At 35.8% G+C, this 22,614-nt stretch overlaps 1 protein-coding gene and 1 long non-coding RNA gene across 7 annotated transcripts in view; both read right to left on the bottom strand.

Moving 5' to 3' along the window:
• LOC134667223 (uncharacterized) overlaps positions 1-22,614 on the bottom strand; it is a 470,671-nt gene that overhangs the window by 340,563 nt on the left and 107,494 nt on the right. The gene's annotated exons all lie outside the window — the stretch shown is intronic.
• Positions 1-22,614, bottom strand: part of LOC134667155 (G protein-activated inward rectifier potassium channel 3-like) — a 38,478-nt gene that overhangs the window by 5,326 nt on the left and 10,538 nt on the right. The window contains exons 1-3 of one of the 6 annotated variants that reach the window (XM_063524461.1): positions 16,143-16,247; positions 7,251-7,559; positions 5,704-6,761 (exon numbers count right to left, since the gene is read on the bottom strand). In XM_063524461.1, the coding sequence (XP_063380531.1) occupies positions 5,704-6,761; positions 7,251-7,426 (1,234 nt within the window). In that variant the 5' untranslated portion in view covers positions 7,427-7,559; positions 16,143-16,247. Of the gene's footprint in view, positions 1-820; positions 1,963-5,703; positions 6,762-7,250; positions 7,654-16,142; positions 16,248-18,029; positions 18,408-22,614 lie in introns of those variants that run through there. The other 5 variants (XM_063524462.1, XM_063524463.1, XM_063524466.1 and 2 more) reach the window with 5 other exon arrangements.

Genomic DNA, 22,614 nt, shown 5'->3' with positions numbered 1-22,614 from the left:
ACGAGTACGTTCTAAAATTAAATCGAATAGATTTGCCAAATTATTCATTAGATTTATGATTTTCTTGATTTTCTTAATTGCAAGATACCATGATAAATAATAAATTCATAAGATCGCAATGTTTTTATGTTATACATAATTTTTTATGTTATACATATGTTATTTCATATATGTATGGTACATTTCCAACGAGTCAGTTCGTTCTAGAATGCTAAGATTGAACTAGAATAATAACTGGATGAACCTAAGTAAGTAAGTGTAAACCACAATATTTACTTATTGCAGAATACAAAATAGATACTGACAAATTCGATATTACCCATAGGTAGTTACTGAGCTTTATGTGTTATACATATGTAATATGTTACATATGAATAATAAATACACATAATATATTATGCTAGTAGCTAGTACTCGTATCTAATTACCTACGTTGTAAAAACCGTGAAGTTTGAATCCTATGGTGTCATTTAAGTGAATTGCAAATACATAATGTATATACGTAATTAAGCGCAGTAAAAATAAGAAGCTGTGATTACTCTTACTTTAATTGATTCATTTGTGTTACGAAAATTAACTATGTAAATTATATTGTATTGTATTTATTGTACTTAATTCGTACACATATAGCATACGCTAACACACTTTCATGCATCTAACTTAAATATAAATGGCTTAACTGTCCTAACACAATGGAATCAATTAAGTTAAGACTAATTACAGGTGTGCTTAACTATGTACAATTTAATTGCAATTCACTCATTTAAAACTTAAAGGCCAAAGCAAAACAAAAGAGGCAGAAATAAATAAAACACACACAACAACGTTACAACATACATTTCGAATGTTCAATCTCTATTTACATACAATATCTTGATCATAAGTAGGCAGGCACATAATATTACTATACAGCCGTCTGCATAAAACTATGACGATATGCTTGAACTACACATACACAAATTAACTTAAATTAAATAATTGCACAAACTTAAATATCATTTCAATATTTTATACTCTTACTTAAATCATAAACAGGCGAATGGAATGTTTGAAGTATTGAACTCGTCATCTATTTGTAAGTTTGAGATTCATTTTTTACAGTTTATACCTAAACTTGACTAGGAGATTTATACGGGATAATATTGGAAGTAAAATAAATAAGAGAAGTGACTGTTTTTCAACTATCATACCCATGTAATTGACACATTTGTTTTTATTTTAATGACAACCTCTATCGTTTTTCAACTCTCAGACATCATTATCGGTCTACCGTTTAACTGAGGCGGTTGGTGATGCATGTAGCGGATTTGTATTATGTAAAGTAAATAATTTATGTTTACATAATATGTGTCATTTTAGCTGAAGATCTCACTTTGTCGATATGGAGTTATTAGTAGTTGCTAAAACTACATAATATAGTATAGTTTTCTAATGTAATACCGGGTGTGGCCTGTTGTAACACGAGAAAAAATTAAACTGTAGGCTGTACTCCTCAAACTGACCGACATTTGTTCAGCGTACCTATTTTTCTATTTTTCATACAAATTAAATATTATCTTCAATGTAGGCTTTCATCAGTGTAATTAACGTTGTTTTCTCACGTTTTAAACATAACAAAATTCGCAATACATTGCGTCTCAGAAAAATAAACTTTAAAGTGTGCTAAAAATTAAAATACCCACAATTTTTTTTAAGTCCCTGAAGAAATATTGGTCAATTTGAGGAGTACATTTTAAAGTTAAAATTTATGCTTATATTAGTTACTGGGTACATAAACTAGTTTTCGTCACAAAACTAAATTTTTTTACCAACCGCCTGCAATAAGTAGACCTATAAATACTCATACGTTTCTGAAATAACATTAGTTTTAAAGAGTGACAGTATAATCTCCATCTTTGTGTTCGGCTTTGGGTTCCGCCGGGGTTCGCTCGGGCATCTTCAGGACAAGGGGTTCCGCGTTTTCTGTGTGGCACCACAAACACAAACATATAAGACGGATACATAACACACAGTAAAGTGTCATTCTGTGGAACTTGCTAACCATGTAAACAAAAGTCACTAGTAAATTCATCATTCAGAGACAATTTCAATGTAGCGGTTTGTTTACATAGAATAACACTTTAGGTATAACGGTTACATAAGAATTATAATTAACTATAGTTAAAGATGCAGAATACGTAAGTATTTAGAGATAATAATTCCATCACAAATTTTTCCTTTGGACTAGATAGAAACACAGAATGAAATGGAAAAATTTATATTTTGTTAATTTTTAAATTAGTTAGCAAAATTGATCTAATCTCTATTTTCTAATTTCTACTTTTGAATTGGTTCAATCCTAAATCACAACTATCTACTTTATTTATAAGGATTGTGTTAGGAGAAAATAGGCCAATAATACTTACATTAATTGTACCTAAGTATAAATACATACACAATTTTTAAGATGAACTTTCATCCCAGGTACACACAGTTAGTGATTTTGATTTATTAGAAATATCGAAACAGAGTTAGACCAATAAAAGTCTGCAGAGATTTTGATAGCCCACGCAATGCATGTGTTATTTTAATCGTCAAACTTCTATGAATTTATGACGTATAAATGATCGACACTTGCAGTGCGTGGGCCATCAAAATCGCTAAAGACTTTTCTTGGTCTAACTCTAAACACAAATCTGCATAATACAAAAGGCACAAAAGGCATGTTAATTAAATAGGTATTTTGTTAGACAAGCGAGATTGAAGCTGTTGCACATGTGTTGTATTGCACTAATACTCGTGCATTGGCGTGGGTGAATGAACAATTGAACAACAGGAAAATAAAAGATAAGAAAAAGCAGTTCACTTAAACCTTTACCGCATACGGAGCCATATATGGCGTATATGATATTCATCTCTATTGACAAGTATGAAAGTTCAAATTTACACTATTTTTTTACGTGCAGTAAGGGGTTAACGCTACACCTTTGTGACCTATTGGATATATTAGTTTATTCGCTTTATAGTATCGCAGAATAATCCATTATGTGTATAAAACAATAAACAAGATAATAACAATCACAGGAAAAAAACGAATATTGAATAAATCATAGGTATTATCAATATTTTATTCTTATTAGCCGTTTAAGTTTTAAACCCGCATCTTCCATTATCTTGGTGTACCTACGTATCTTGGTATTTATATCATATTAGATAAAATAAATTGATTAAATTAATGATAAAAAAAATGTTAAGCTACGAGATAAATTTAAACCTTAAGGGTCATTTTCTGGTATTACATTATAATAACTAACTAAGTAGGCATCAGATTTTGTAGCATAAGAACGATGTGCTTAGTAAATTTTATAGCTATTCGCGAGAGTATCTCTAGAAGATATCACGTCATGTCAAGTTAGAGATAAAGATATCAATATGTTCCTATTACAGATCAATAACCTTAATACCTACACATGGCACTATAGGTGTTATTATTCTATTAGAAATTATGCTAACATTAAAATTAGATTAATTATCAGTATTACTATCATTAATTTGTATATCTGTAGGTATCTTTATCCCATGTAACTATGTAAACTAAAATACATTCTTCTGAATTCGAGCATCTACGATCTTTAAGTAGACGTTTCTAATCATTAGGTACAGTCGAGTGCATAAATATGCATACATTTCTTCACCTTAACCCATTGCAATAAAGTGAAAAAATGTATAAATATTTATGCACTCGACTGTACCTAGTGTATATAGTATAACAGTCTTAAAAATAGCATAAAACAAGCAGATACTAGTAATTATAGCTGCCTAGATTACAAGTAAAATTTCATATTAAATTAAGGCTCTTTTCACCTCGAAAACTTAAAACAAAGATCAAAGAAATCTGTTGCAAATGCAAATGTAGTAACATTACACCCCAATCACCTCTGCATATACTATTTGTATATGTCAGAGCATGAAAAAAGAAAGAATATTACAGTATAATTAGCCGGCAATCAAATCTAAGTATCGTCGTTAGTTACTCTTAAAACTTGGAATAGTCTTGGTTAACAGTAAGCGGTGCTAAATTGCCTTTTATTGGAGTCAATATTCTTAAACGCCGCTGGAATCTGGTCAACTTCCTGGCGCAGAAAGGGGGATCCTTTGTCTATATATCAAAATAAATTGGCAAAATGGCACTAATGGCACTATCAACTCCCCTTACTAAAATCAAATTTAATAACGTCTTCTACAAAGTTATTGCCTAAACAAGTCTTAAAGTCGTAAAAAAGATGAATAATCAAAGAGACGAGAAATCCAGACCGCGGTAGGTATAATAACGGTGACATTGTCAACTTGTAGTGATAATTTGCCGTACTTTGCTGGTCCAGCAAGTAACTTTTTTTTAAGCTACCATCATCAGTAGGTATCATAGTTATTTATCGCCCTAAATGGAAACGAAAATTACAGTAGTATCAGGTGTCAATGGTCAACGTGGTGAAATAGGCCCCAGACGTTTTAATTTTTACACTCGTTGAATATTATACCGTAGAATTTTATATTTACTGAAGTAAATGAGTCAGGTGATAGTGACGACACTGTGCATATAGGCCCTAATTACGTACAACACGAACCACTGAAGTGATTTAAATAAATTACGTCCTACAAGTTAGCATCTTATTTACACCTCATAACAAGGAACAATATCAGTTCGTATACTTATACTCACGATGAACTTTGGATCAAAAACTATAATGAAATACCGCTTGGAATCGTCAAAACACCATGGTAATTAAATCCTTCGTAGTGTCATTGTTGTTAAACAAAACAAAGTAAATATTGTACACTGATTATAACAGGTGATAATAAATCAAATCAGTGAAGTGTAGATAAACGTAGATAGTCAAAGACAACAATGAACAAATCAAGATGCAGTATGCGGCGCTGAATACAGTAGCCCGTGCAGGTATATATGTGACATGCACGTGAATACATGATCTAATGAATAATAAGCATACTTCAGTGCTTTGACTAGGAATTATGAACATATTTGCACTACTTAAAACACACAGGTAGGGGCTATAAATTTAACTGCAATATTTAGAATTTAAGATCGCTTGAGGCTACTACGGAATAACTTTTGACACCAATCTTTGATGTATGTGGGTATACTACTTAAAATTTTATTAAGTTACTTTTTATGGATAAGTTTTAGTCAGACTAAATAGATTAGGTAGGGACATTTTAGGGATTCTATTTTAACTCTAAGGCTCCAAAAGGTGTGTATTTTTTGGAAAAACTTGACGTCAATATAGCCACTTCGGCCTTAAAGGCCTTATGAGGTTAAGAACATGTTCACAGGAACTGGTTTTGTATAGTTAAGGAGAAAACAGTTAAACAGAAAATTACCTATATGAGGCTCTTACATAATTATCATTACAACATATGATAGGAACAGTATCTAGACCCTTCACCAGCTGACCCTAAATAAATAAAGTACCGATAACATTAGACATCTGTGCAAGTGTTAACTCCTATTTTAGTAACGTAAAGTATGCCAACAGTGACGGTGATATGCGTGGAGTTATCTTGATTAGGTACTAGGCTATTTTTGACAAGATTGAGTTGACGATAGAGAACACAGAAATACATGTTAAAGCTTTTGTTGATTAGTTTGTCGCATATAGAGCCAGCCACCAACACCACGAGATTTCACTTGGAAAATGAACTCACCGATAGATCGGCGATCAGTCTGGCTGCCGTAGAACTCGTCCAGCTCTTTGGCAGAGCAAAGCGGAGTATCCACCTGCATAGTCTCCTCGAACTTAGAGTAGTCCACCTCGTAGCCCTGGCGCTCGCGGTTGTACGTCACCAGCGGCGCGAACCTGTGCCCCCACATGATTTCACTGGTTGTGTAACTAGAACGAGCTTGCGTCGTCTGCCCCGTCGACTCAATCGTACCTTCTAAAATAACTACTATTTCGAATCTCTCCTGTAACACATCCGCTGCAGACACACCGTAAAACGGACTCTCGGCATTTATTCGGTGCACCATAGTGATCGGCCAGATGAAGAACAGATTACTGTCGCATCCGTCGGCGTTCAATTCTAATTCTGTTTGATAATGAGACAACACCTCACCCTCCTTGGTGGTTCTCGAGCGAATAAGTTGCGCTCTCACACTCGCACCAATAATATGCGACTTCCTGAGATCACCCACTCTGAACATTAAGCATAACTCCCCATCTCTCTGGCAAACGACCGCGTATTTCGAGAACAGAAGAGTCTGTGTCCTGTGCTTCGGACGGGTCATTTTAGCAAACACAATACCGACCATGAAAGCTTGGATCATAACTCCCACGATACTTTGAAGGCACATAATAAATATCGCTTCCGGACACTCTTCGGTGGTCGTACGGGATCCATAGCCAATAGTATGTTGGGTTTCAATACTGAATAGGAAGCACGATGTAAAATCATAAATGTTGAACACACACGGTTTCCAGTCTGAGCTTTCTTGGTTGGTTGGGAGGTGGTTTTCTTCCAAGTCTCCGTGTGTGAATGCAATTAGCCACCAGATCAATGCGAATCCAAGCCAGGAGAGGATGAATGATAGTGTGAAGACGAGCAGAGTCCATCGCCATTGTGCGTCCACTAAGGTGGTGAACATATCTTGTAGGAATCGCAGCCGCCGTTGCGAGATCTTTGACTTGAGGATATTACACTCTCCATTTTTGAGAATGGCTCGCCGCCTCGTCCTCCGCGTGGCTCCGTGCCTGTGTGACCGGCTCCTGTAAAGAACAAACGGCTCGTTACAACTATTCGCATGAATGGCTTCTCGTTATGATCTATGCGTTTGTAAATGAGAATGCCTAGTTCACGCTTGCATCGTCAGTACGGTAGCGACCTTCGTCAATGTTAATGTCGATAATGTGTACTAGTTAAACTTAGAGAATATATCTTATGTTAATTATCATATACTATAAAACGACCAATGCACCTAATGATGTCGATGAGTTTTATAGTATAGGCGATAACGAAGGGGGAAAGTCTATCCATCTTTGTTTAACTCTTAAGTAGGTAAAAAGTTTTCTCAGTGTTAGAACACGGTGACCAACGTGAAACACCCCCAAATTAATCAACGACCAATTTGTGTACACATTTACACATATAAAAATCCCTTTCATCGAATCCAAACAGAGCTTGTGTGCCCAAGTATATTAAAATAAACATGAAACACGTAGGGGATGCGAGACGAAAAACAAAAAGCGAAACAGTACGTTGGACTCGGCGACGGCACAGGGTTGCGCGGATCGACGAACCTCTTGCTGGCCGTGGGGTAGTACACGCCAGGGGAGAGGTTCCCGTTACCGGGGACCGTCTTGACTTTGAGCCATTCGTCAGGCAGGAGCTGCTGCTCCTCACGGCAGGCGGGGGACTCGGGGTCGGCGTGCATGGCAGGATTGGCAGGTGTGTGCGCCTCACTGGCGGGCGTGTGTCTGCTCCATCCCCGTGCGCGCGCGCTCCTGAAGCATCGCGCGATAATGCCGCGGTCACGACTGCCGCTCCGCACAACGACGCGCTAAACACTGTATAATTGTATCGCGAGATGCTTAATCAAAATTATCAGCAAACTACGGAAAATCATTTTCAGCAAGTGCCCGTATTGACGTCGGAAAGGAAGTACAGGGTGGTGCTATTCTGGATGACTCGTTTAAAAAGTATTTAATTGGAGTTGCAGGTATTTTTTAACGAATTTTTGATAACTCAATTAACTTTGCAGTTATTTAACTGTCATATAAAGTATTTGTTTGATGATAAACATAATAAACACAATAAGATTTGTACATAAATACACATAACTATGTAAACTACTGTTACAATTATAGAACTTGTAGAACTCAAAATATACAATCTGTAGAACTTTACGGATGTTATTAGTGAAAATTGATCTATGTGTATCTCTGCTGTTCTGCAATAGTAATATTATGAAAAAATATTTTTTAAATTTTTTAAGCTCGTCTATTTACTATTCATATTTTTTTTTATGGGAAAAATCATTTATTTATATACAAGATATATACAGTGGTACATACTAAACGAAATTCTACTATTCATCATTATAGTACATATATATATATATATGTATAACAAAATTAAAAAAACGCTGGTGGAAAAAAGCGTTGGTGGCCTAGCGGTAAGAGCGTGCGACTTTCAATCCGGAGGTCGCGGGTTCAATCAAACCCCGGCTCGTGCCAATGAGTTTTCGGAACTTATGTACGATATATCATTTGATATTTACCAGTTGCTTTTCGGTAATGGAAAACATCGTGAGGAAACCGGACTAATCCCAATAAAGCTTATTTTCGCCTCTGGGTTGGAAGGTCAGATGGCAGTCGCTTTCGTAAAAACTAATGCCTGTAGTCAATTCTTGGGATTAGTTGTCAAGCGGACCCCAAGCTCCTATGAGTCGTGGCAAAATTCCGGGATAACGCGAGGAAGAAGAAGATATGTATAACAAAATTGTCTGTAGGTATTAAAGTATTTAAATAATAATAATAGCTTCATTCAAGCGCCATATAACCACATAGTATTTCCTACGCATCTTATTGTTTTCAATAACAATGGACTAATTTTATCTCTTCATATAATAAAAATATATTTGACGATAACATTTTCCTGTTTTCAGTATTAAAGATTACATTATTAATCTGTTCTTTCGAGGAATTTCAAAGCGATTCCAAAATCGCGTAATGCGTCATTCTTATGAGTGTAAATCAAATGTAATAAGTGTAAGCGGTAAGACGACGACAAGGTGTCTCAGTACCGGTTTCCGCAAACTTCTCTTGTCAGACCTGGGGGCCGATTTTTGAAATTCGACCACTCGATTTCGTGTAGTTTGTTAAATGATATCTCCACTACTAGGCATTTAAATTCTACTAATAGAATTGGAATCGAGTGGTCAATACCACTAGATTCCAAATTTAGATCGCACGTATTTCAAAAATTAGCAGTTCGCCGTTTTCCACCGATATTCGAGTGACGAAATCGAGTGAACAAAATTCAAAAATCGGGCCCCTGTGGTAGACCATGTCGATCTCGCATCGGTCTATTTAGCCACCAAAAACGGTGTTACATCATAAATCGTCTGATATAGACGAAAAGGCCTATGATGATGATGATGAAGCGGTGGTGGCCGAGTGGATATGAAGATGACGTCCGAATTTCGATCCGGAGGTCGCGGGTCCAAATCCTCTACTCCACTAATGTACGAGCCAGGATTACTCATTAGAGTTTTTCGGATAACTCATTAGTTTTTCGGAACTTATGTACGAAATATGTTGAATTTACCACTAGCTTTTCGGTGAAGGAAAACATCGTGAGGAAACCTGCATACATCTGCGTTGAATGTACCACTAGCTTTTCGGTGAAGATAAACATCGTGAGGAAACCTGCATACATCTGCGCAGAAATTCAAAGGTGTATGTGAAGTCCCCAATCGGAGTGAAGCTTTTTTCATCATAGCAACACGAGGAAAACACTGCGACTCTAGGTACTTGAATTAATTTATAAAGTCGCTACATCCTCTATTTACCAAGATGGCCGCAAACTTTTCATTAAATAGCCAATTTGACAAGTGCGAATTGGGCCGCTAATGCCCCCCCTCTAATTTGTTACTCCTGATCATTTCGAAGGTCGATCTTCATTATACACTCCTTACACACCTACTACACACCCACTTTACATTATCATGTTATTGGTAACATTTTAATATTATTGCGAACTATTTTTTATTGGTTCAGTAATTTAGTCTAGAATTGAAAAGAGTGGAATAACATTTGTAAGTTTTGTAACGTACAAATTTTATTCGAAGATTTTATTATTTTTTATTTTCGCGTATTTTTCACACTGCTGTCAATTTACTTCGGATTCTTGATAATTATTGTAAGCACTAAAGTGGGTGTGGCGTTATAGAAAAACAACTTTTTTTTCAGGGCAGTGTAAAGTTTTGTTTTTAGTGCAGTGTTAAAACTACGGCAATCCAAACTGGTCACTCTTAACTAATTACCGAGATTTGTGGAATTCATATAATAATTAAAATGAAGAAGAAAATGTAGGAAAGCTGGCCCTACGATTCAGTGGGATATATGTATAATATATAGGTAGCTAGGAAGAGAGAGAGAGAAAGAATTCAGAATTTTACCATTACTTTTCGTTACTTTTTGGCTATTTTTATGCTTCCGCACCTCAAAAGGAAAAAAACGGAACCGTGCGTCCGTCTGTCTGTCCGTCTGTCATAGCCCATTTTCTCCAAAAGTACTGGACCAATTAAGTTGAAATTTGGTACACATATGTACGAGTAAATTCGTGACCCAAAGACGAACATCTTAGGTAAACAAATGAATTTTAAACATAGAGGCCACTTTTGGGGGGTAAATGAGAAAATTAAAAAATAATGTTTTTTGAACTTTATCCTGTTACATATCAAATGAAAGAGCTTAATTTGTAATTTTAAAATAAATAGTTTAGAAGTTATTTAAGAAAATAACCAAAAATGACCATCCCCCCGCCCCCTTTATCTCCGAAACTAATGGGTCTAAAATTTTGAAAAAAATAAACAAAATAGCTCTGTACCTATAGATCACAGGAAAACCTATAAGAAATATGCAGTCAAGCGTGAGTCGGACAAATTACTTAGTTTTTGATCCGACCCCTACGGGTTTTTCTAAGGCAATTCACTCGCGTTTCACATATAAAAAATACATTGTTGAAAATTGGGTAATGTACGGAACCCTTGGAACGCGAGTCCGACTCGCACTTGGCCGGTTTTTTGATTACTTCACTGATATTGATATAGGTACTTCGGGGATCTCAGAAACGGCTCTAACGATTTCGATGAAATTTGCTATATGGGGGGTTTCAGGGGCGAATAATCGATCTAGCATTTTTCAGTGTTTATATGTTTTCCGACCAAAGCGTCGTCTCCCAGATATTATTTTTTTATAAATAATATTTCCAATATTTCTTAAAAGTTCCGTCTCAATGATATTTCCGTTTTCTGTGCACTTAATTAACACGAAACCTCCGTATAAACAAATTTACTCACGACATCATTGTATCTCGAGCAAATACGGCGACATTTCAGTCGTGATATTAAAATAAGCACCTTGGTGACACGATACATACGTAATGATATAAAAATTGAACAAATAAACAAGTACGTTGCAAATAATTTTGCTAATAAATAAGTACGTATAGTTCGTTTTTTTTAGCATTAGAAAGAACTCCACAGAAGCAAGCGTGCAGTTTTTATCAGGCTCTTTAATTGTTAATAATTATTGAATTATCTAATGTAGCATGATCAAAACATATGATTTACTTCAAATTATTACCGCTTAAAGTGCCGGATTTGGAACCACAAGCTTACTTCTGCGAAGTTCTTTCTAAATGCTAAAAAAACGGACTGTAGAGTTAGACCTAGATAAGTCTGCAACGATCTTGATAGGACACGCAGTGCCAGTGTTGTTTTAAACATCAAACTTCTATGAAATTATGACGTATAAATAACACTTGCATTGTGCATGCTATCAGAATCGTTACAGACTTTGTGGTATAGTATAGGGAGACAGATTGTTGAGTTAGTAAGTAGTTCAGTAGTAAATGGACCATTGGATAGAGCGCATGTGTTTAAATTAAATACTCCCCTACCCCTCTCGTGACCTCAACTTTTCTTGACCTAACTCCACCTACCTACCTACCTAAAGCTGAGAGTTCCTACAATAAATATTATAGTTATATTAATCCTGTAAAAAATAACGTTTTTACTGGACTATTACCTACACATTTGGTTCTTTACCCGATATTTTTTACTAACTTGTAATACAATAAACATACAGAGTGGCTCAAAAATATGTTGCCATTTTTTTAAGATACTTAATACGTTTTGTATTACTTAGTTATACTCGTATGATTGTAGTGTAAACAAGAAAAATATTCTTAATTTTTTTATCAACGTAATTTAATCTGTATGAAAGATTGTCGCTGAATAACGAAGATACTTATAGAATAAGGATACTTTCAGTATAAAACACAATTTAGGTAGCGTCATGCTGGTCTGATAGAGTCACTCGCTCTACTCTCGGTCTACTCGGTCTACGTGACGCGTATTTTGAAAACTATTATCATAGTTCAACGTAGCCGGCCACCAGTCAAGTTCTACTTGTACTGTATTAAGCAGGCCACTGACGAGCCTTCCAAATCGATGCCGTTACAATGGATTCATCCAAATGGACGGCATCCTAATATTAAACATTGTACGTTTTTGACATTCACGGACCGATTTTGGATTGCAGCCACGCTATTTGGACTGTTGGAAGGCTCGTCAGTGGCCACCTTTAAAAATCAGGCCCAGCAAACATGGTATGCACGGAGATATACCATATAAACCTTTAAATTAAAATATCCTCATTGCTTCAAGCAATCACGCCTCGTGCAATATAATAAAATGAAAAGATCGCGACCGTATTGCAGTTGCAGTGTCGCATATGTCTTCACAACTTCGCACGTACAGTACGCACGTAGTGCTCGCCCCCGTACAGGATAATCATAGTAATCATGCAGTTGCATACGCGTGGCGAGTGCATCAAGTGTACAAGTGTCAGTGGTAACTTATGAAGAGTGACGGGGCGCGCGTGCTGGACCCTAGTAGGTACTAGATTATACAGGACCTTACTAGCTTGATGTTTCCTTTATATAAAGTGATTTTGTTGTCTGACCATACTCTGAGAGGGAATATGTAGGTACTGAATTACTAGCTTTTACTATGTGGCCAATCCCGAAAATAAAAAAATCTGCTGTTTCGACGAATCTTATGTCAAATTTTTCTGTAGAACAGCAGTTTTTTTTCGCGATTCGGGGTTGGCTATATAGTTAAAAAATATTCAGTATGACCTACATACTCACCCCTCCGAGTATGGTCAGACATAACAAAACCACCCTGTATAGACAAAGGTGTATAAAAAATCTTAAAGGTACCCTTATACCCTTATGATTTTGATGAAGTTTTGTTTGTACGTACATACATAACTTATTTAATTTATACGGTATTTTTGTGTACAATGAGAGAGAGTAATTACTTACATCTAGGCACAAAACGAATATCCAGTTCAGCTAAATATTTTTTAATACAGTTGCTCAAAAAGTGCTACTTTACGTAGCTGTTTAGCGTGCGGAAAGTTGGTTATCTCGAACTAGTGCTTTTTACTTTTCCAATTTTTTTAAATTTATACTTGTTCCAATTCACGACTACTTATTGATCAGTGTTAATATTAGTTTCCTTTAAACGTCGTAATCAGCATAAAAACCTACCGTTAATGTAAGAATACGAAAAATATTACATATTTCATATTTAATTACTTACCTCTTCATCATTATAACACGTTTATTTTTTAATATTCAATATTGAAAATTCCGTTCTTAATAAGTTGACTGAATGGAACGGAATAGCTGCCAAACGCCCATAGATATAATATACGACGTCTAACCGAGCTGTCACTGTTACCACTTTTGTTTAGTGTACGATTAACAATGTTTTTCTTATTTTTTCGCACCTGTATTAAAAAACGTCGTTCGATACACGTGCGGAAATGTCATTCTTCACTCGTCCCGAGTCTTGCCACTCGCCTGCGGCTCGTGGCAAGATATCTCGGTACTCGTGAAGTAATGACATACCTTCCGCACTAGCATCGAAATGTACTAGTAGTACCTATGGTTTACCAAATCTTTGCAAAATCATTTCCAAATCCTCTCAATTCTCCATCTTACGAATATCTCCAATGTTGAAACCCAAATCTATTTACTTTGCACTCCGATGTCGAACGGCTCAAGATAAAAATAGTATTATGTTTTGTAAAATAAAAACTAAGCTTTATTGCATTCAAACATCATACATACATGCATCTACAAAATATACCTACGCATTAAGAAATTGAGCGCAGCGACCGCAGTAATATTTACGTGGTAAATTCGACTTGTATTCAGGAAGTTCGGAACGCCTGGCATATGACCACTTTTTTTTAAATAATATATTTGCGATATGACGAGTTAGTAGGAGAATGCAGAGAACGAGATAGATGAGGTTAATAACCGAATATAAAATTGGTAGAAAATACAAAGATTTGTATACTTTAACCCTCTTATTCATAAAACTTTACATGTCATTTAGTTAAATTATGTTTTATCCCTTTCTTACAAATGCATAGGTCAAAATGACAGATTAGGACAAACGATAAACGATTATTAGCTATTAACTCACATTATAGACCGGTCTAACGCGAATTATTGTGTTAGACCCGTCTATAATGTGAGTTAATATGTATTCAAAACGCGAAAGTTTAAAAGATTATTAGCTAATTGAGATTTGTTGCGCGTTTATGATTAAGGGGGTAAGTAATTACCATTCAATAGGCATGTATTTTAAATTGACTCCAATTCAATGAAAAGAGGTTTATTAGGAGTAAAACACCTCTTAAGGTATCTTACACAGATTTACAGATCAGAATGAAATCTTCCACCTCTTAAGATTTTAGTATTAGTAGAAAATTACTTATTAAAATTACGCGCTACATTAAAATAAGATAAAACACTGAGAAAAAAGATTAATAAATAAGCCATAGTGGCTTAAGCTAAAAGATTATGTAGGTACGTCACCTATCATCATTTGTGCCATTCTCAACCAAAAGGGTACTTATTGTCGGTTGTCAATAAGGCGCTATTTCCATATAGCTTCAATTTGAAATCAACCTTATCGATAACCGACTATATGGTACCTTTTGACTGAGAACGTCACATTTTACAATATAACACGACGCGTGCGATAACTGCCCTTAGTTTGATATTAAAAGAGAAATAGCATTTTGAAAAATACCAAGATATTAAGGCGGTGTTTTTAGAGCCTTAAATCTACAAAAATCTAACTACTTTTTCTATGTAGGTAATTTCATCGCGTGGTGGAAATGTCTCGAGAAGCGATTAATCAAGATTACCTAGACACATATCAGTGTTTGAGGATTTTTGTGGATTTGGCAGATTATGGCGCGTCTCCCCGTGTTTACCTTTTTGTTTGTGAGCCTTGGAAAGTGACACTTTGGGCAATTAGCCTTCGGGTAAACCGGTTCATAAAAGTAAGAAATGCCGTCATTGTTTATGTAGTTACATTCAGAAAATTAAATAACTATGCTCGTCATCGATAAGTCACTTAGGTATTTCAATAATCGACTCGAATTTAGTCGTTTCACATAGCTTTTGTGTTTATTAGTTTTTATTTAATTTTATATTCTGTAACGTACCTAATCTTAATTCATTCGTGTGTGTTATTTATTTTTCCTAAAAATAAAAAAGTCCTCCTAGTCTATTCTGTCAAATCGTAATATTTGTCTAAATTCGACATATTTGCATGCCAACATTGACAACTCATGATTCATACGCACATACCGTAGTCGACTAATTGTTAAAAGTAGCAATGTCACTGGTGAATTTCCCAACAAGAATAGTTTCTTATAATAGTTATAATATATCTTTGAGAGGGGAAATTAATATTCGAAAGTATATTCACGATATATATGTGGCGAACTGTGTGTGTGTAATGTGATATCACAATGGGGGGGGAGGGGTATTAAAACTTAGAGACCTGAAATAAAATTATGTCTCACAGCTTTTGTCAGGAGAAGGAAACCAAATTAATCTTATAAATGAAAATGTTAATGGAAATATACCTACATGAAGTTGACTGGAAAATTGGTCAAGACGGAGCACGCTGTTGTTTTAATTTATTTTTCTCAAACATGCAATGAAATATTGATATTACGATATGATCTTTATATTAGGCTGGGAAGTATCACGTCTCCGGCGCGGCTAGACGAGAGGTTTTTAATGAAATTTCATACAAAGTTGCAGGCCTAGGCCGGGAAGTGGCTCTTTTTAATTTCGATTTCACATGCTACGCTCTTGAAAGTTTGTGAATTTACTTGCTGATATAAACACAATCGACATGAGACTGGGTTTTTTGACCCTTAATTTACTGTCTAAGTTTATTTAATAATTCAATGTAATTTCACTTATTTTGTCTGGTGATTATCAATAATAAACAACTACCTGACTATAGACTAGCATACCTTGTCACTGGTGATTAATTCAAAACAGAACTGGAACACTCTTGGTCAACAACGATAATGTCTACCTTATCACTTATTTACGTCTACGACGCATTTTCAGACACTTTCCACGTGTTTTTCTATACAAAAGACACAAAAAATTTAAGTCTGAACACAGAAGATTCCAGAAAAAAAAACTATTTTATCCAGAATACGATTATCGCTTTACGCTATGGCTTCTTTTTTTTTCAAAATGGCTCCTGCCGCTCAACGATTTTAATTTACAATTATATGGAATAAATAGGAAATTTTTAAATGTAAAACTAAACAATCACAACGGATACTGGATTGCGAATAAATATTTCAACAAAACTATTTCGATAAGTAAGTGAAATCACTTATCTAAGTTTACTGATTAGATATAGTAGATACTTTCAAGGATGGTGATTCAGGGCTCGTACCCTTAACAATAACACCATATTTCAATTATTAAATTATCGATAGAGATTATTAAAGAGTTTCACTCGGTCACCATTCGAATTGCTTATTAGATAACAATTTTTTATCACGGGACGCAAGCCGATATCTATAATTTATAGACAATTATTTATAACTATCACAATTTAACCTGTTTTAATTTGACGATGTTGATGCTACTTAAATAAAAGTACACAATACGAGTACCTATTTATATCTTTTTTTTTTTGTAACTATAAATGACTAAAAGCGGCGAAACGACCTGTTTACAATAAATTGAAAAACTCTTAAATTAAAAAAAAGGCTACTACTATCAGATAATTATTTTCCGCGATTCGTAGAACGCATAATTATGATTCATTCAGATGTTTGTAAGTTTTTGTTCGAAGTTTGTAAATACGTACCTGTAACAATTTTGCGGATGCATCTGGCTCACGGTTCTAATTTAAATACACATGTCTGTCTTCACTATTGTATACTTCATTATTTTATTAGTAGGTACCTACGTCTACCACTTTTAAGTTAGTTTACTAGAATAGCACCTAATTGTCAAAGTAGCGAAGTTATATTTGTTATCTTTCTTAGAAAAAAAACTCGTTGTATGTTTAAATATTTGTCCAATGACTTACTTATATAAATAGCATAGCATTTTTGCACTAGCGACTCTGCTTTAAATGTAACTTGTAAGATTAAAAGGAGTAGTTACATTTTTTAAATGACTCTTCTAATGTACGGAAAAGTCACATATTGATAACTTTATGAATAGTAAATAATCGTTATTGTTTATCTAACATCTAACCCATTCATCTCTAGGCTAGAGGTAATGCTAAGGAGTTCAATGGCAATGATATTTTCCCTTTTTTCTCTCATTCATGAAAATATTTCGCCCAAAAATTTGCTAATTTTAATAGTCTCAACTAAACTAAAGCCCAACACTAGCGTCTCCCGAGCGTCGGCGCCCACTATGGCTGCTGCTCGTAACGTTGGCGCAACTGCGCAGTGACGCCTTTTTCCATAGCGTATAGATGCCGAAGCTCAAAAGACGCTATAGTGTGGGGTGGCACAGGTGGCCACTGACGAGCCTTCTAACAGTCCAAATAGCGTGGCTGCCATCCAAAATCCGTCCGTGAATGTCAAAAACGTACAATGATTAAACATTGGGATGTCCGTCCATTTGGATGAATCCATTGTAACGGCATCCATTTGGAAGGCTCGTCAGTGGCCTGATATTCTAGTTAGTTTTTAATTTTAACCATAGTTGGGGGATTTCAGACAATGGTTTTACGGTTCTTGGGTTAAAGTAGAGCTTACTGTTTAAAAAAAGCATGTATTAGCTTTCATGAGACACTAGGTCAAAGGTTACATAGTCAGATAACTTAGCTCTTAGAAAATATTTGATATTGTTAAAAAAATACAAACTATTAAAGTTACCTGCACGTATCCTGTCGATAAATAGTACTCTGTCCGATAGAGCTGCTGTATGTCGGGATTCTATGTAGGCTATTCGAAGCATGCAACGTCAACGGAGGCCTGAGGAATCCGCTTCCTCTAAACCCAGCCCCAAGCATCGGAGACTCCACCATCGAGCTGTCAAACACACTGGTTTCATCAGTCTCCTCCGGGTTGTAAAAGATCTTCCCCGAAGCCGGTTTGGGTTCTTTCTCCTCGGTTCTGATCTCCATTTCGTAGGAACTGGGCTCGGCTGTCATGGTTAAATGTCCGAATTGAACTGTCACAATATTATTATCGTCCTTGCACTCGCACTGTGTTTTTTCATGTTGCGGGGTTTCATTTTGGGGACAGCTGGTCCTGGAAAGATGAAAATGATATTTTTAGGGATATTTTATTAGGTAGTCTATTTATTTCAAAGAAACTAACTATGTATAACATATTGAATATAAAATAACTTATTAAAATAAACTAAAACTACAAAGAAATTAAAATTAATACTAAAATAAAAGAAACTTACCTATAAAATAAAAACCTAATTATAAAAAGAATACCCCCTCTAGCAGGTCCGCCTGTGGCATGGTACCCATTACGCTGGCGGCGTTTCCTCGCTGAACCGCCAGGGCGATTCGTTGCGAGAAATACGCGCCAGCTCTGGGATCCCCTGTGGCGTCAATCAGCCGTCCCGACAGGGCCCTCACAAAGGCCTGCATGTCGGCTGACCAAGGGCCCAGTGTCTCTACCGCGAGCGCCGCAAACTCGTAGTCCTTAAGTAAGGACGAATATTTGCGGCGCTTGAGAACCTGGGCCTGGTCAGCCGCGCCGCCGGCCTGGGCGCGGGTCGCCTGGATATGGGACTGTGCGAAGGTATCTACGCACGTTGCGTCCCACACCAGGGCCCTACCTAGTTTCCACGGCACCAATGTGGCCCCGTCGGGTATTAGGTAGTTAACACTATTGACCCCTGTCACTTTGTTATGAATTAAATTTTTGCCTATTACCTATTTAACTCTCGCTTGAAATAGGTTAGTATGATCGTAATCATCAGGGAATACAAATGGTTGGAGCGAATCTCACCATTATCATTAGAAAATATTTATTAACATTCATCTCACTTCCAGGCACAAAGTTATGGACTAGTTAGAGGAATTAGGTAGGCCCATGGTCATGGGCGCCGCCAGGATTACTTTCAGGGAGGTGCATATGTGTAATAGAAGCACTCGATGCCATCATTTAAGTACGTGTCAATGTTATTAACAATACTTAATATGCAATTTTATTCAAACAATAACATAATAATGCTGGCGTAGTCAGGTAAAAAATATATATTTTGTACATTTTCCTACGTGTTTTCTTTCTTGCCAGGGGGGTGCAGTGCACCCCCTTGCACCCCGCTGCCGGCGCCCATGCCCATGGTAGGCCATAGGCCATAGTGCCAACTCTAGCCCAATGCAGGTTGTGAAATAGGTATACAATACATACTCCTAATATCTCACGGTGTTATTTTTAATATGGTGATACATTAAAAACTATATCTTTCTGTTTAATGTAATCGCATTCCTGAACTACCTGTGGGTTAGCTATGTTCGTTTCATTACAAATTACGAATACTAGCGCCATCTGTTGACGAGTAGCAATACCAACATTGCATTTTAATTCACCAGCGACCCGCCCCGGCTTCGTACGGGTAAGCCTTAATAAATTATAACTAAACCTTCCTCAAGAATCACTTTTGATAGGTGACAACCGCTTGAAAATCCGTTCAGTAGTTTTCGAGTTTATCGCGAACATAACCGACAGACAGACAGACGCGGCGGAGGACTTTGTTTTATAATATTTATAGAAGATACATATGTCCAATAAAATTAAGTTTAGAACATTTTTAAAGTTTTAAAAAATAATTTTAATTAGCATGTTCATTTACTTAACTATTTTAATTTAATGAATTTTAAAAAAAATTATATTCGATATCTTAAATTACGAATTTTTTAATGAATATTTAGGTATTTATTTATTAACATAATAAAAACACTAAAAACTTATAAATCAATTTTTTTACCTAAGTCGCGGTGGTAGTTTTATGAATTAGGTCAGTTGAAAAGTTTTGAGTGTTGCTGTCGTCATTATGTCATATCAAATCAGGAAGATTGTTCCGTTTTGACACATCCATCCTCAGCAAGGATGTGCGCTATCGCCATACTTTACCCAGTTAACGCCCGGCGGATGTCTTGATAGCCACCTACGGACACGACACTGCGGAAAACCTTGTAAAATTCATGCCGTTTCAGTAAATGGTAGAAAATTGAGGAAGATTATTAAAATGTTTATTAATGAGTGAGTTGCGTAGGTGTAATAGCCACATTATTGGAATGAGTAGGGTTAGCCTAGGGTTTAGCTTACCTATAGTTCGTTTTTTTTAGCATTAGAAAGAACTTGGAAGAAGGTAAGCGATTTTGGCATGTCTTTTAAATCTTTTAATTAAAAAACGCTTATTAAAAATCAGTAACTATCATTTATGAAAACAGAAGAATATAAATGATCGAATTAGATTCATAATTGTTACATATTTGCCGTAACTTATTTTTAAAATGTTTTTTTCAATTAAAAGACACATCAAGATTGTTTACCTAATTTCTAATGCTAAAAAAAACGAGCTATAGCTAGAAATTTTCTTAAAAATCCAATCAAGAACAGTCAAGTTTTAGAGGGGACTTCAGAGTTTTCGTGAAATCCCGTTAGATCGAATTCTTAGGTTTTATGAACAGATATTAGGTTAGGTATAATCCTCTAGTCTCACTAATTCATAATTTCGGTCACTTTAAATCATCTTTACTTTAATCTTAATTATGCCCTGACGGATCTTTAAGCCTTTTGATTACTTTGGGACGAATCATGTTGCTGAATTGCATTTGTAGCCACCGGACGAAGCCTGCGTTAATATAAATATAACTGGAGTATTTTTTAAGATTTTGTTTTTGTCGGTTACTGTAAAATGACATGTAATCCAATAAAAAAAAAATACGAACAGAAGTTTTATTTATTTAGTAAGTTAGATAACCTTAAAAGCTTACCGACCCCCCAGTTTATTAAAACATATTGTGTCAACTTCTTTAACAATATCTTCTAGTCCAACAGAATACAGTCTCCAGATACAAAATCAGTGTCACATAACTGATACACATAGCTTTCAAGCGATTATAAACGCTCGCATGACATGTGCAATTGCATAATTACAAATGCACGAAGGTGGCCAATGAAAAGTGTGACGTCACGGCACCTGAGCGCCGAAGGCCGGTCTCAATTACGGTGACCAGTAATTAGCCACGCGTGTGACCTCAGTTTTGAGGTATGTTCTGGTTCATCTCATGATTCTTATTTGGATCAAGGGTGGACTGACTTGGCATGGACTTGGCAGTTTGTACAGTCGGTATCGTCTTGGGTCGTCCCATTCGTTTTTCGTCAAGTTCTTAAATTAGTCCTATTCTGCTTTCGTCACTCATTCTACATTGAAAGCCACCGACGATTGTGACGAATGTAGAATGAGTGACGAAAGCAGAATAGGACTAATTTAAGAACTTGACGAAAAACGAATGGGACGACCCAAGACGATACCGTACAGTCTAGGAAACGCCTAGGATGATTTTTACTAGAACCAACGAAGCCTTAATTTGGAAGTAAGTCTATTTTAATTTTCACTAAAATACTTAGTAATGAAGTTGATTTAGATATCACTGGGAATCATTTAACTGACAAGTTGAAGTGCTGAAGTGTATCAATAAATTAACAAGAGTCCGAAAGTCGTTAGGCTATAATTATGACCTAACACCCCAGCCCCCCTCCCTCCTCTGCCCTGCTAGTACCTTGTACACTAGTATTCACGGAACTACTAAACTAACATTATTTTCCATAATCTAAATTTTGCTATCTGCCTTTTGCATATTCGAGCGAATCGAGCGATGGAAAGGATGATAATGAAATTTCGATTTTCGCGCTAGACCTAGTAGGTAATCGAGATTATTTCTTCCACGTTTTGAATAATAGTACGATAAAATAATAAAATGTAAAAAAATACCTACCACTTCTACCTATGTAAAATCTATATTTGAACTTATACAAATTAATAAAACAATGACGCGACCTACCTCGTCTCTACAAAAATAGCACTGCGACGACTTTATAATGAAATCATGTTTTTATCTCTCAATCGCAACGTCATGGTCATCCTTTTATTAAAATGCATAAACAGGAAACTATGAAAATAATAAAACAAGTGAAAGTAGCAGTGTGTGATATATTTTTTAATTAAATTTTTGTTATCAATTAATCTCGAATCTGCCACATTATACATTATCTATTTTGCTGAGTGTGATAAGTAGTACTTAATGACACTCAGCAAAATAAAACAGTAGGTACAGTCGCCATCAGATATATCGGAGCGGCCAAGGCGTTCACAATATCTGAACAAGCGCTCTAACGCCTTGACAATAGAGGCGTATTCAGATATTTGTGAGCGCCGAGACCGCTCCGATATATCTGATGGCGACTGTACATGGTAAGTCTTTCAGAG

The sequence above is a fragment of the Cydia fagiglandana genome, chromosome 9 (genome assembly GCF_963556715.1).
Source record: "Cydia fagiglandana chromosome 9, ilCydFagi1.1, whole genome shotgun sequence".
NCBI classification, from domain to species: Eukaryota; Metazoa; Arthropoda; class Insecta; order Lepidoptera; family Tortricidae; genus Cydia; species Cydia fagiglandana.
The sequence above is the reverse complement of the archived record's forward strand: the minus strand, read 5'-3'. Positions and strand labels throughout refer to the sequence as shown.